General features: G+C 34.3%; 1 protein-coding gene across 1 annotated transcript in view; it reads right to left on the reverse strand.

The window, feature by feature from the left end:
- The window catches only part of LOC148947019 (uncharacterized), a 228,142-nt gene extending 213,240 nt beyond the window's left edge, over window positions 1-14,902 (reverse strand). The window contains exons 1-4 of the mRNA XM_089096490.1: window positions 14,874-14,902; window positions 14,132-14,380; window positions 11,599-11,773; window positions 1,110-1,263 (exon numbers count right to left, since the gene is read on the reverse strand). Coding sequence (XP_088952616.1) covers window positions 1,110-1,263; window positions 11,599-11,773; window positions 14,132-14,380; window positions 14,874-14,902 — 607 coding nt within the window. The remainder of the gene's footprint in view (window positions 1-1,109; window positions 1,264-11,598; window positions 11,774-14,131; window positions 14,381-14,873) is intronic.
- Between the last annotated feature and the right edge of the window lie 1,645 nt (window positions 14,903-16,547).

Below are 16,547 nucleotides of genomic sequence, written 5' to 3' on the forward strand. Positions count from 1 at the left end.
TCTAAAGCCATTCTCGCCAAAATCAACTTTTCGGCACCAGGACTGGTGCTCTTTAGGATCTAAAATCAGGAAAGCAGTTCCGTAATTTCGGTACCGAAAGGCCTCTAAAGTAGATATAGCTGCTTCCTATTTCTGGTACCCTGCGACATCCAATCAAAAGAAAAAAACGAGAGCATGATAATGTATCTTCACTTATAAGGGCTATAGAGCTCAATATGTTACTTAGACAATTAAATCATTAACATAAGTTTTTTTTCAACTGAAAGTAAGGAGCAACATTAAAGCTTAAAACAAATAGAAATTTGCATATCTACGGAATAATTTTTGTTCGTTTTAAGTTTTAATGTTGCTCCCTACTTTCAGCTGAAAAACTTATTTTTAAAGTTTAATTTTTGATCGTTTTTCAAATCATGCTAAAAAATCCCCCCCCTCCGTATAAAATAAATGTTTTGTGCTCCAAGATGCAATGATGCTGCAATTTATCATGCTGTGAATCCTTTGGTTACTTAAACAGGGAGCTAGATTTTTAAATGTTCATTCCAAATGATCCTTTTTTAAATAATCCTCTGCTACAGACTATGGATAGTCAAATGCATCACCACCCTTTTCTGCGAGAAAAATTAGCAATTTTATATTATGTCAACAACATCTTTAGGACTCTCATACATATTGAATGCCATTCAATAATTTCAAGCAAGATCATACCCCTTTTGGGGGGAACTCAGTTCCTGTTTATAATATATACATAATGTCTTTTCTTAAGAATTCATAACAAACAGATATGTAGCTAGAGATGACAGCTATCCAAACAAAACAAACATAATTTTTTTTTTTAATAAGGCTAGAATATGGATAGTTCTCTATTTCTATTCAATTGATATTTGGTGTATAAATACAACAACTGAAATTCTTTTAAGATCTATGGCAGTCAAACTTTTCGGCATGAGCTATTACAGCTGGCACTAAGTCAGTTTGCCAATCCTTCAAAATTACTTGCCGATCTCGTGCTTCCCTATTTCTTCTTACAGATGCTTATTCATCAGCAGCTATGATAGAGAATAAAAAATCATAAATGTAATCATTAATCTTCTTAGGGAGTGTTTTCTTACCTTCATAACTGCATAAACAAAGAATACGACAATTCCAATTGTATTGAGTGGCATTAGGATGCTCATTGCTCCTCCTCCTCCAACAACTATTTCCCTTTGGATTGCTCCCACTGATCCCATTGGTGGTTGTATTCCAATTAGGAGGCCTATCATTCTAAAAGGGTGATTTATTTTTAACTTTCTTCACAAAAACTATCGGAATCATTTGAGGAGTTTTTTTTTATTACTGAATGTTCTGTACTAAGGTTCTAATGACTTATACTGACACGATTGAAACAAAATTCAGTTCAAGCTTTCAAGACATGAAATAAATATTGCACTTTCTTACCCTAAAGAAAAGTCAAAATGTTTGATTGGTTTCGTTGATATAGAATTACACTTTTTCTAAAACGCTAGTGACCAACTCTTACGCGACTAGAAAATTCAGAACCAAGTATTTCAAAGATTAAACTGCCATTAGTCGTTCTCGACAAAAAAAGAAAGAAAATATCAACCCTGCTTTACACTTTTTATAGCCTACTGAACATGTTGAAAATCTAATTCACATTTACATAAAGCTCGACAAAATTTTAAGATCACAAAATATAATTCAGGAACCAGTTTTATATTTTTGGGATTTTGAATACAAGTCTCTGGATTATAGTAAAATTACATTGATCATTAACATTTTAGACAACATCCGTACAGAACTCACTGAAATCATATGTAAATAAAATATTCAAGCCCAAGCAAGACACCCCAACAAGCATAAGAGCATAAACGACTTAAGTTCCTCTGAAGCTTAGATTGTTGTTGTGGGTTTCTGGTGCATCATGTGTTCCTTTCGCCACCTTCATCTCTGGAGGAGACGTTTTGCCGGTGCGACCTCATAATTGCAATGGGAAGACCTTACATAATCTCACCTTACTAGGACCGCAGCTTTATGCAGCGTCACGAGCATGAAGAATGTTGCATATAAAGGAAACTATAGCCTTGTGAACGACGTAGAATTACGCTGTATGTTGAATTCTTCTGTGTTTTTTAATTTGTTGGCATATTGGAATGTTTGACTTCTTTTGCCATGTTCTCTTAAATAGGCTGAATCTCTATCGAAGCATATCGTAGCATAGTGGGAGGCACTTGTGCCGAATCCTAGTCCATTATGGGGTACCATCTCCATGTTGAAGATGCGGTAATGAGGTGCGTGGCAGGTGGCACCGTTCCCCGTCTAATGATGCATGGCAATGGATTTTTGGGCTTTATTGGGCTAACCACCCGGCAAAGCTTCTTTTACCTGGTTATGATTAACAACAAAAAGCCTCAGACCAAACAGCCATTTCGACGACGACCTGTAGCACGTCCACCGACCATCCAAACGGACCTGCTTACGGTAGCCCACTGCAATGTACGAGGTCTCAGATCTAAGTTTAACCAGTTCCTACACTTAGTGAACTCGGTCAAGCCATCTATCATGTGCATCACTGAAACCAATCTAAACCGAGAAATTCAGAGCAGTGAGGTTGCCATACAGGGATAAACGCTCCTCAGGCGGGATCGAGAGCGTACTGACGGCGCTAAATACGGAGGAGAAGGTGTCGCTGTTTATATACAGAGCCATATACCTTATTCATGCCTGAACATACCAGATTCAGCAGGCGAAGAAGCTCTGTGGGTCAGGGTGACCCTCCCAAATAAATCCGTGATTGTCGGTACCGTGTATAACCCTCCAACTTACCAGATTACCAGCTGCCTTGAAACCTCCCTTGAATATATTCGGGGCAAGCACGCTAAGTCTCCGATTATCCTTCATGGAGACTTCAACGTCCATCATAGCGTGTGGCTTCGCAGCAAAAATACTGATAGGGAAGGGTCGGATTTGTATGATCTATCTCTCTCTTACGGGCTGGAACAGCTTGTCGATTTCGACACGTATCACGGCCCAAACGGATCATCTCATCTTGACCTATTCCTTACAGATCACCCTGACTCCCTCACGAAAATCTCCTTCGTGAAAATTTCATATAACGTAGAGTGCACCCCCCCCCACCGTCAAATCCCTCCAGACAGTTTCTTTCTCACTGAGGATCCCTCCCCCCACTCTGTAAAAGCGCTTGTGGAAATCCACTACCCTGAAAATTCTCCTTAGCATTTTTTATTTGAATAAAACTTTAATTTCTAACTTTCTCAGAAAACAAAACGCGCGGAAAAAATAACCCTGGATAACTGCCCCGGAACATCTCCATATACAAAATTTGGCAAAGAGAATGTAAAACAATTAAAAAGAATTTCGCATAGTGATTCTAATCTGTCAAGATCCTCCAGTGTTACATTTACCCTAAAATATTTACTCATCACAAATTTCCCTCCCAAAGAAAAATTCTCCTTTTAGAAATCCACCCCAAGCACAGCCCTCCCCCTAAAAAAATGGCTGTATTTTTTGGTCCCAATAACAAATACTATATTTAAACAATGAACAAAGTTCAGAACTTGCAGCCCTTCCCCCGGGGACTGTGGCGGGTCATTATACACCTAAAGACATGGTTATTAGATTTTTCGACTATGCTGAAAAAATGGATATCTCAAAATTTTAATCCGTTGACTTTGGAAAAAAATAAGCGTGGGAGGGGGCCAAGTTACCCTCCAATTTTTTTGGTCTCTTAAAAAGAGCAGTAGAACTTTTGATTTGCATTCGAATGAACCCTCTCACGATATTTTAGGACCATTGGGTCGATACGATTACCTTTGGGAAAAAATAATAATAAATAAACAAGCATCCATGATCTTTCTTCTGGGACAAAAAATTACAAAATTCCACATTTTCTCACAGACAATAGGTTTATAGATCATATACCGCATATCTCTACAATAGATTTATTTGGCACGCTGAATCTGATGGTGTGATTTTCATTATGATTCTATGACTTTTAGGGGGTATTTTCCCCCTTTTTCGAAAATAAGGCAAAATATTCTCAGGTAACTTTTGATGGTTAACACTAAACCTGATGAAATTTATATATCTAAATCAGCATAAAAATCCAATTCTTTTTATGTATCTATTGGTATCAAAATTGGTCCGATTTTTAGAGTTTCGGTTACTATTGAGCGGGGTCGCTTACTTACTTAAAGTGCATCGCTGTAGTGTTCACATTGTTACTAAAATACTGATTTGACAATTTTTCGGTAATAGATATAGAACCAAATTGTTTTTACCATCAAAATACACAGGAAACAATTTAAGAGAGGTTACGTTTTGGGGCAAAGTACCTTAGCGTTAGCTTGTACATGCAGCAATTCTAGAAGTAACAACATAAAATGCGCTAGGTCTTATCCTTGGGGTACCGTAATAAAGCATTAGGGTGTTTGCATGATATATTTTAAAATAAAATAGTGATCGGATGTTAGCAAACAAAGAATAAAACTGGATTTGGCCAGAAAGGCAGGATTGGGACAGTCTTTAACGAATGTGTTATAATATTTTTTTTTATTTATTTTTTTTACAAAAAAAAGTATCTTTTTGGGCATCACTTTTTCCGCTTTTAGGGGGTTCATTTAAAACCAACGAAAACAAAAAGAACAATAGGGAATTCTTTGTTTTTAAGACAGTGAAGATAATTTGAATGAGTATTCGGGCCCTATTTCCAAGACCCTATTGTCTTCAGCAAGACAAAAATATATAAAAGAAAAAAGTGACTCACAACAATAGGCGACCAATCAAACCAAAAAGCGAAATTTTTCAAAGCAGTCCCAGCATCCTTACTTCAGCGAAGTTCAACCAGGACTGATATAAAAGTGAGGTAAAACAAGGCGATGCAATGAGATGAAAGAAAAATAATTTAAAAACCCGTTCTTATTGCTAATCTAGCCTTTTTGGCAGCTAGACTTAAACGTCTTTTCGTGACCAGTTCTGTGTTAATGTCGATTGGTTTTTAAAATATTTTTTAAGATCATTTTTAATTAAATTTGTGTATAGATCATTTAGTGCATATTCCCCCATGTCCCTATTTAAGGAAATATTATTACTAATCTGAAGTCTGATTTCAGTTGCTTCTCGGACTACCTGTTTTATGACTAGGTCATTGCTAATAATGGCAGATTCATCAAAAAGTACATGGTGGTTAGGATTTACCACCTGGTGGTTAGGTGGTTAGGTTAGGTGGTTCCTAACCACCTAACCACATGGTGGTTAGGTGGTTAGGAACAGCAATTTAGGTTAGCTGTTCTCATTACTTTGTTCATGTACGTTGTGTCAAACAGTTCGTGGTAACAAACTGTAAGTAAGGAGCGACCCGGCTCAATAGTAACCGAAACTCTAGAAAACAGGTTTTTGATATCAATAGATACATCAAAAGAATCAAATTTTAACTTTGATTTCAAATATATAAATTTCATCAAGTTTAATCCAGCCCATCAAAAGTTATGCACCTTAGAAAATTTGGCTGATTTTCAAAAAAAGGGGAAAAGACCCCCTAAAAGTTATAGAACCTTAATGAAAATAACACCTTCATATTCTGCGTATCAGAGAACCCTACTGTAGAGGTTTCAAGCTCAAATCTACAAAAATGTGGAATTTTCCATTTTTTGCCCTAATAAATATACCGGATGGGTTTTTTTGTTTTTCTTTTTTGTTGTTTGGGTTTTTTTTCCCAGGGGTGTACTGTAAGAACCAGGTGTCATATAAAAAATGGGGAGAGGGAAATTTCAATGTAAATAAAATTTATATTGCCCTTTTTAAGTTAACAAAAAAAATGGAGGGCAACTAGGCCCCCTCCCACGCTCATTTTTTTCCCAAAGTCACCCGATCAAAATTTTGAGATAGCCATTTTGTTCAGCATTGTCGAAAATATGATAAAAATGTCTTTTAGTATGACTTGATCCCCCAAACTCCCCAGGGGGAGGGCTGAAAGTTATGAAATTTACTCAATGTTAACATATAGTATTGGTTATTGGGAAGTATACAGACTTTTTCAGAGGAGATTTTTTCTGGTAGGTGGGGGAAGGCGCGGGTCGGGCGCTATATGGAAGGATCTTTCCAGGAAGTAAGTTTTCATGGGGGAAGGGAAAATGCCAGGAAGGGGGAGCCGGACTTGCCAGCATTATTTATTGGTTATTGGGAAGTATACAACCATTTTCAGGAAGGATTTTTTCTGGAGGGGGGGGGGCTAGAGGAGGGGATTACTATGGAGAATATTTCCGTGGAGGATGTTTCTTTGGGGTAAGGGACATTTATATGAAGGGGGCGCCGGATTTCCAAGCATTATTTAAAAAACGATCAGAAATTTAATTAAAAAAAAAACAAGTTTTTTCAACTGAAATGTAAGAAGGAATATTAGAACTTAAAACGAACAGAAATTATAACGTATGTGAGGGGGTTCTCCCCCAAGTCAATACCCCGCTCTTTACGCTACAGTTTTCTTTTAGTGCTTTCAAAAGAGCTATCTATTTTAATTAAACGGCCTTTGTGATTCAGGGGTTTGTGAATCAAAATTTTTTTTTAACTTTTAACGTAAAGAGCGTGGTATTGACTAAGGGGAGAACCCCTTCATATAAGTAATAACACATACGTAATAAAAAAAAAATAAAAAAACAAGCGATACGGCTCAATAGTAATCGAAACTTTTAAAAACGAAATTTTGATGTCAATAAATGTATCAAAAGAATGTGTTTAAAATGCTGATCCTAAATATATAAAATTTATTAAGTTTAGTATTACTCATCAAAGGCTACGAGCCTGAGAAAATTTACTCGATATTTTAAAGAGGGGGGAAACATCCCCTACAAGTGAAAGAATTTTAATGAAAATCACACTGTCAGATTCAGCGTATCAGAAAACCCTATTACATAGGTTTCAAGCTCATATCTGCAAAAATCTGCAACTTTGTATTTTTTGCCAGAAGAAAAATATACGAATATAGAAGTTAGTTACGTAAGTTAATTTGTAAAGACATCCATTTAGCAAAAGAAAAGTAAAATTTTTATGCAAATAAAAGCTGCATTAACTAAAAAACGATCAGAAATTAAATAAAAAAACAAGTTTTTTAAACTGAAAGTAAGGAGCGACATTAAAACTTAAAACGAACAGAAATTATTCCGTATATGAAAGGGCTGTCTCCTCCTCAACGCCTCGCTCTTTACGCTAAAGTTTGACTCTGTCTCACAACTTTATTTTTTAAAACAATAAAAAACTTTAGCGTAAAGAGCGAGGCGTTGAGGAGGGGACAGCCCCTTTCATATACGGAATAATTTCTGTTCGTTTTAAGTTTTAATGTCGCTCCTTACTTTCAGTTTAAAAAACTTGTTTTTTTTATTTAATCTATTTAAAGATTTGCTTCATTATTCACTTTGATTTCTCTTTGTTTTGGGGTTAGATTTATTCTTTTTCATTGTAGTTTGTTTGTTCTGCTCGTTCTATGTTTAAATTAATTAAAAAAAACTTTTTCCACAAAATAAGTTTTTCAAAGAAAAGTAAAAGAACTCCATTAAGAAAAAAATGAGCAAAAATAAAATCAAACAATCTACCAACCGTGAAACTATCACAAATCAGCATCAATAAATAAATGAAACCAAAAACGAACAGAAATTACAATAAATTACCGAATCAAACTCAAAACAACCAAAAATTAACATAAGTTAGGCGCAAAACCCCAATACTTTCCCAGGCCAGAACAAAATATGCATTTTATTGAAAAAATCAAAATGTTTTTACTTTTATAACTTTAATAAATCAAATAAAATATTAACATTTTGATTACTAAATATAAGTATATGTATATTAAACTGACCATGCACATTCATTTGTATTTTTACAGTAAAGTGCAAATTTTATTCTGGCCTTGGGAAGGCATAGAGGTTTTGCACCCAACTTATGTTAATTTCTGCTCGTTTTGAGTTTGAATCGGTTATTTATTGTAATTTCTGCTCGTTTTGGGTTTTATTTATTTATCGATGCTGATTTGTAGTAGTTTCACGCTTGGTAGATTATTTTATTTTTGCGCATTTTTTTCTTAAAGGAGTTCTTTACTTTTCTTTGAAAAACTTATTTTGTGGAAAAGAAATTAATTTTGTAATTAATTTCTGTTCATTTTATATTGACATAGTCTTTTCAGGGAAAAAGAAAATAATACTGTAAATATTTTAGTTTCTTAAGACTTTATAGTTTGGCCTGCTATTTGTATGCTGGAGAATAATTTTCAGCAATTTTTAACAACATACCCCCTTTTAAAAATCTGGGCACAAATAGTACTGTTTAATTTAGTTTCATACTTCCTCTAGTTCACCTGAAATGGAAAACTTGATACGATTCGCAAACAAATTTGTTTACTTTCTTTGATACCTTGGATAGACTTACGCTATTTTGATTTGATTCAATTTTATGACCAGAAGTAGCCCCGAAAGTTTGAACATAATACCCTCTGTCGTTCTTGGCCTTATCAGAGTGCATTTTGATTTAATCTTAAGGCAACATTTAAATTTTAAACAAAATGGGCAAGTGGTAGGGTGGGTTTGTAAGGGGGATTAGTTGCCCTCCAGTCACTTTCAACTATTAAAAGGGCATCAGCCCTTTCTTTTTTCAATCGAATGAGCCCTTTTCGAAGTTCCCACGACGACTCCTTCAATACGAAGTACCCTGGTCTAGACAACAACAACAACAATAATAATACATTATACCCATATCGATCTTTACTATAAAAATGTCAAGCCTTCCAATCACTTTCGACTATTAAAAAGGGCACTAGGCCTTTCTATTTCCAATCGAAAGAGCCCTTTTGGAAAGGATAACGCTTTCTATAAGCACCTTATATGCCCCCAGGGTATAAATTACAACCCTTACCCTAAGGTCTGTTAGGGTGACTGTCATCCTCTAAGACCATAGTTCCAGAACTTTCAACTACGTTGAACAAAATACCTATCTCAAAATTTTGATTGGATGTATTTGGGGATGGTGTTTCAACTATTAAAAATGGCCCAAGGCCTTCCAATTTCCAATCAAATGAGCCCTTTTGAAGTTTCTACGACAAAACTTTCAATAAAAATCTTATGTGCCCCCGGGGCATAACTTAAAACCCTTGCCCTAAATACAGGGGGGTGTCATTCTCAAAGAACTACATTGCATAACTTTCTACTAAGTTGAACAAAATGGCTTTCTGAAAATTTTGATCGGATGTGTTTGGAGGAATGGTGGGTGTGAGAGTGGGGTCAGTTACCCTCTAATCACTTTTGACTATTACAAAGAGCACTAGTCTTCTCAATTTCGAATTGAATGAGCCTCTTTGAAGTTTTACGACAACTCTATCTATAAAAACCTTATATGCCCCCAGGGCAGAACTTACAATCCTTGCCCTTGGGGCTTTGGGGGGTTTGTCATCCTTAAATACATAATTTCCAGAACTTTCAACTACGTTGAACGAAATGGCTACCTCTAAACTTTGATTGAATGTTTTTGGAGAAATGGTGGGCATAAGGTGGGGGTTAATTACTCTCCACTCATTTTCAACTATTAAAAAGGGCAATTTCAATTTCCAGTCAAATGAGCCCTTTTGAAATTTCTATAACAACTTTCTATATAAACTTTATATGCCCCCAGGGCATAACTTACAACTCTTGCACTGAGGGCTCTGAGGTTATCACCCTAAAAGACCTAATTTCAAGAACTTTCAACTACGTTGAGCAAAATGGATATCTCAAAATTTTGATTAGATGTGTTTGGGAAAATGGTGGGCGTGAGAGGGGCGTTAGTCACGACACGCCTCTCTCATTTACTCGGGAGAATCTTTCCGTGGAGGAGGTTTCTTAGGGGTAAGGGACATTTCTATGAAGGGGGCGCCGGATTTCCAAGCATTATTTAAAAAACCATCAGAAATTAAATTAAAAAAAACAAGTTTTTTCAACTGAAAGTAACAAGCAACATTAGAACTTAAAATGAACAGAAATTATTACGTATATGAGGGGTTCTCCCCCAAGTCAATACCTCGCTCTTTACGCTACAGTGTTTTTTTTAGTGCTTTCAAAAAAGTTATCTATTCTAATTAAACGGCCTTTGTGATTCAGGGGTTTGTGAATTAAAAAAAATTAACTTTTAACGTAAAGAGCGTGGTATTTACTAAGGGTAGAACCCAATCATATACGTAATAACATATACGTAATAAAAAAAAACAATAAAAAAAACAAGCAATACGGCTCAATAGTAATCGAAACTTTTAAAAACGGAACTTTGATGTCAATAAATGTATCAAAAGAATGGGCTTATAATGCTGATTCTAAATATATGAATTTTATTAAGTTTAGTATTACTCATCAAAGGCTACGAGCCTGAGAAAATGATTTTTCAAAGAGGGGAGAAACATCCCCTAAAAGTGAAAAAATTTTAATAAAAATCACACCGTCAGATTCAGCGTATCAGAAAACCCTATAACATAGGTTTCAAGCTCATATCTGCAAAAATCTGCAACTTAGTATTTTTTGCCAGAAGAAAAATATACGAATATAGAAGTTCGTTACGTAAGTTAATTTTTAAATTACGTCAGAACCAAATTTAGAGACAGCTATTTAGCAAAAGAAAAAAAAATTTTATACAAATTTTGTTTACTTATTCAATGACGGTGACCCAAAATAAAAGCGGCATTAAATAAAAAAAGTTCAGAAATTAAATAAAAAAAACAAGTTTTTTTTAAACTAAAAGTAAGGAGCGAAATTAAAACTTAAAACGAACAGAAATTATTCCATATATGAAAGAGACTGTCCCCTCCTCAACACCTTTCTCTTTACGCTAAAATTTGACTCTGTCTCACAACTTCATTTTTTAAAACAATAAAAAACTTTAGCGCAAAGAGTGAGGCGTTGAGGAGGGGACAGCCCCTTTCATATACGGAATAATTTCTGTTCGTTTTAAGTTTTAATTTCGCTCCTTACTTTCAGTTTACAAAAATTGTTTTTTTTATTTAATTCACTAAAGATTGATTTTACATTCTGATATTTTTATTTTGGCCTTCTTTACCAGTTTTTTATTTTCCGTGTTTTTTTTTCTTCATTTTTTACTGACTGAGAATTTCGAATTCAGCTCTTCGTGGTTTGTTTTAGTCTTTTTTTTCAATAAATACCTTATCTTACCTATTATCCCCATTCGCTGCTTGACTACAAGATATTAAAATTATCTTTTGTCCCATATATTTCACAACTAAATAAAGAGCATCAAACTACTACTTCTGATTTGAATTTGTCCGCTTTTGTACTGCTTTTTATGCTGTTAATGCCCCTTTTGAATTAACTCATTTTATTTGTTTAATTTTTTTTTACGTCCCATGGCCCGAATATGTATATACATGTTTTTTTTTAATTTTTACTGATTTTTTTTACAACCAACATAATGACGGTGCGTTCTTTTGCTATTTTTATGTATACAATTATTTTTAAGCCTATTTTTTATGTTAGTTTTGTATTTACTTTCCGCGTAGCTCTGGTTACTAAAAAAAGGATAAAACATTAATAGGAAAAGATTAAAAATTAAAATACATACCTGGGGTTCTTCATCTTCATCCCCATCAAATATCATGCAATGAAGAATGGTGGGATCAGAGGTAGCAAGGGCTAAAGTCACTGGCTGAGAAGGTAAACACAGTATGTCACAGAAACTAGCTTCATATTGGTCATCTCTCATAAATACAGGCTCTGCAGTTACTGACACGTTACCTCTTCAAAAAAGCAAAAAGAAAAATTATTCCTGTTTTTAGTACTGTACCAAGAAAGCAAAGTTAAATGACAAATTCATTACAATAGACATTTGCGACATCTGTCTTGTCGAAAGTGTGGATATTTCAACTTTTAAAGGAGTCGCTAGACAGCATCTAGAATCAAATTGGTTATTGACCATGCCTCTTGTGATATCTGAATGCAAACAAAAATCTTTAAATAGCTGCTATCCGAATTCAGGAAAGCCATGATTAGAACAGCAATGATCAGCCTTTGTTTATATTATTTGTGAAACGATAGCATTTAGACTGGTATCAACCATGACTCACTGTTGTTTTGTTAATAAATGGTTCTCATTTTTTATACAGACACTACGTTATCTCAGAAACCAAGAACATAAAAAAAAATATCAACTCAATGTGTATATGGAATTGAAAATAGCATAACGACGTGACTTATAAAAGATACCCCCCCCCCTTCAGGAGGCACTTGTGATCAACTTCAAAATCCCAAAAGTACTGAAAACTTTTACCAATTTAAAGTTATAAGCATTCAAACCACAGAGTAAGTTAGAATGAAATCTTTTGAAGCTGGAAATCAATAGTCCAAAATCTGCCTTTAGTGGATATACATCTTCCTTCGGGGGATGATGGGGATAACTTGCGCTATTTTAAACTACATTCCAATAGATTTTTTCACTTTCAAAATATACAAAGAAAACTATGTAGGTTTTGCCTGAAAATTCTTTTATAATGTTTCCTATAAAAGCTGAATATGGCACTTACATGTAAAAGAGAAAGCACACAGAGCAGAACTGAAGCTGCTTCTTTTTTTTATATTAGATTTAAATACAGTTTTATTATAAAAAAAAAAAAAAAAAAAAACAACATTCCTTAAGCATTAGCTTGTTAGGAACATATCAATCACATTAACCTGAATAATATAATTAATCAAGGGATAAAATTAAGATGGAGAAGAGAAGAAAATAAAGAAAAGAGAAAAATCCTGCACTTACCCGGCTCCTCATCGCATTAACCCTTCCTAAAAACAATACATTTCATCAAACGACAGACCCAAAGCTTAAAAGAAACTTTATAAGACATAAGCCACTTACCAAGCACATAAGAAACTTTACCAAGCCACTCGTCGTTATACGTCGCAACAACTTAAATTTGTCAATTTTTTTTGTTGTAGTAATGTTTTTAATCTTGTTTTTCTGTAGTTGAGTTTTCTTTGGATATTTTGTTGTTATTTTTTTTTCTTGTATGTTATTTTTTTTCTCGTTTGTTATGTTTGTATGTTTAATAATGGCAAATAAAATAACAATAATAATAATAATAATAAATAAATCTTTCTTTCCTCTTAGATTTCAGACATGCAGGGTTGCTGAGATAACTTGGCAATGAATATTGACACCCTAAATATTCCATTTCTTTTAAGACAGACATGAAATCTAACCACTACTACCACTCAGGGACAAACCTAGGGTTCTGAGTTTGATGGGGGGGGGAGGGGGGATAATATGTGCAAAAAAAATCGTCCAGTGTACCTACAAATGCGGACAAATAAGCTAAATTAGGAGGCCAAAGTTCCAAGGCGTCGGTACGCAATACCGACGTCTTGGAACTTCGGGGGGAGTCACCCCCCTAGCTGCACCCCTGCTACTACTACTATTAGCACTACCGACAACTCACTATAGTACCAAGCCTATTGACACCAACACAGCTGCAACCGCTCCTACTTCATCTCGATCGACAAAAAGCTTCGATCTCTATTCCCTACCATGAAGTTTCAATTTCCTTTAGATCCTACCATATAACCACTTCCTACCTATCTAAATCGATTTCAATCGCACCGTCGTCCAAAATGCGATCATGTCTTCATCTTATCGCAAAATGCGGTCAAGCTTGAAATACGGTGATCTACCCTATAAATCATTAACTTTGATTTGAGCTGAGATCTTTGATATAATATGTAATTTTTACCTAAATAAAATTGGAGTACATTATATGTCCTTATATATATACATATATATATACATATATAGGCCTATATATATATATATATATATATATATATATATATATATATATATATATATATATATATATATATATATATATATATATATATATATATATATATATATATATATATATATATATATATATATATATATATATATATATATATATATATATATATATATATATATATATATATATATATATATATATATATATATATATATATATATATATATATATATATATATATATATATATATATATATATATATATATATATATATATATATATATATATATAGAGTAGAGAAAAGGAACAAGACTAGGAATTACCCCATCTGACTGACGCTGCTTCTAAAAGTATACACTCTTCCATCACCAAACAATACATATACTGCAAAGGTCCAAGACGAGCCATCATCATTTAGAACTTCTAAATCGGTGCCAGGACGTCCAAAGTCGAAAGCAATCGCTGTGTCCCCCAAAAACTTTGGGCTAGGAATCCCTCGTCTAACCTGACCAGCTTTCCGTCCAACACCAATGCTCAATGGTGCTTTCTTTGGATTGAGAATATCGTAAGTTCTGGAATATATTGTTTTTTCATTTCATGGAACTGACAAAAATATGCATTGTAAGGTATATTTGCTGCACAAAAAAAATATTTTCGAGTAACACCTTTTGCAAAGTAACACATTACACACTAGAATAAATACGCTTCAGCTTGGTACAGTGTCCTTTTGTACAGCTTTTACTTACGAGTACATCTAAAGCATATATTAAGCAAAGTAAACAAAGTCATCAAAATTTTAGACCCCCCCCCCTAAAAAAAAAAAATCTGGATCCACTATTGTCATCTCTAGAGATATTCCTTGAATAGCTCTTCATAATCGTTAAAAGACAAAAAAAATCTTTGGAATATTTTCAATTGAAATATGTCTTTGCTAACTAATCCATCACGGTTTTCTGGGGGGGGGGGGTTTGAGACACGTAAAATAAGCACAAATAATAGAAAGTAGATATCTATTCTTTAGCCTTACTGGCACTCAAAAAATAAAAAAATATGGATTTAACGCACAGCCCTACTTTGGATTGACTATTGTCCATTGTCCGACCCCCCGTCCTTTTCTCTTATTGTTTAATATTTATACCACAAACAAGCCTTGGTAGCTTAAACCTCCACGGAAAAAAAAACCCTCAATCACTGAAATAACAAATATCCAAAGTAGCAAATTCTACGTACTTAAAGATCAACACAATAAATGTCAATAAACCTGGGCTAAAATGATGAATGAAATACCACACAAAGAAATTATGACATTTTTCGGTTTCCAAAGCAAAATTTTCTTTAAGTGAAAGTCTACTGGCACTCATTTTAGTTGGTAAGGTAAAATGTTTAATTTTCAGTATGTCTCAGTAAGGAGGAAGAGTGCGACGCTGAGAGTCAGACTGGAGTTATTTCAGTCCAAAGTCCATGGTAAGCTTAAGTCGTCTAATCCCCAAGGGTGAAACCATCCACAGTCAGTTTAGCTGAAAATCAGCCTCTCACATTAAATGTCATCAAATTCAGAAGCCTGCGGGGTTTGGCTAAGTACTACGACGCCCTAGCAACACGATATACAAACAATGCATCTAATGTCTCCCTTTGCCATCGCAGAGAAAGCAAGCCGGAAGTCAAAGATAACGGGGTCACATACTATGCCCGTCTTACTGCAACTTGGCGGGTTCAAGAATTATGACAGACGTTATCTTTGAATAAGTGCATATTCAAAGAGGTTAGATCAAGCTGGTTTAAACCATTCTCACAAGTGGTGAAGAAAAAAAGAGATCCTTTATTGAATGTCCCTAATTTTCTTAAAAACCCTTGGTTTGACATGGATACCACGTGGAACCAGCATAATTAAGTTAGGGTATAGCATAAAAACAATAAATAGCTTTTAAATTAATCATAGGAATACCAATTTTTGATTTGGGAAAAAGACTTGCAAAAATCTAGCATATTCAATCGTTTTCGATGCATGAGAGGTAACCTTAGGATCCTTATCCAACCTAAGACCATCAAAATTCACAGAGTCTTAGTGTCTCAGTGCAGTCAATTAAATTGGTTTCGAGTTTGTTTCATTGGCTTCACTATTCAAAGTAAGCTTCATAAAAGGGCACAATGCTCCCAGTCAGACAGAAAAATGCCTAGTATTCCCACATTAAACTTTAGTCCATGAAGTTAACCACCCAATAATAATATGATTTGCATGCATACAAGTCTGCAGTATTAGGTTACAGTTGAGCTTTACTTACTTTCAACAAAGGTTTTATCTCACGAGTTTCCCAAGAACAAAAAATGCATTGAAATTAAGAAGTGTCCTGCTTTTTGTATTTTGGAAAAAAGCATAAAGATTGACAAACAACATCTTATTGAGTTTTCTACTGTTATAGATATGATTTATAAGTTTGATTTCAAGTAGTAGACGTTTTCAAATGTGAAGACCTCGATTGGCAGTTCATTTTGCTTCGAAATACGTGATTCTAAATATAATTATACGGCAGAGGTTAAGCCTTTTAGTTACTTTATATTCCATTAAAGAATTGATATGAGACAAAAATACATTGGTGAAAGGACAAAACGAAGGAATTTTGAGGGCACAAAAGTGGTGAAAGCTCAACTCTTTTTTTAAACCAAGTTAAATTGAATCAACCTTTTCAAAACAAAGTTAAACAAAGGTCAAATATGATTCCATACTGCAGATCATATGGG

The sequence above is a fragment of the Artemia sp. Qi Xiang Cuo genome, chromosome 11 (genome assembly GCF_049724085.1).
Source record: "Artemia sp. Qi Xiang Cuo chromosome 11, ASM4972408v1, whole genome shotgun sequence".
NCBI classification, from domain to species: domain Eukaryota; kingdom Metazoa; phylum Arthropoda; class Branchiopoda; order Anostraca; family Artemiidae; genus Artemia; species Artemia sp. Qi Xiang Cuo.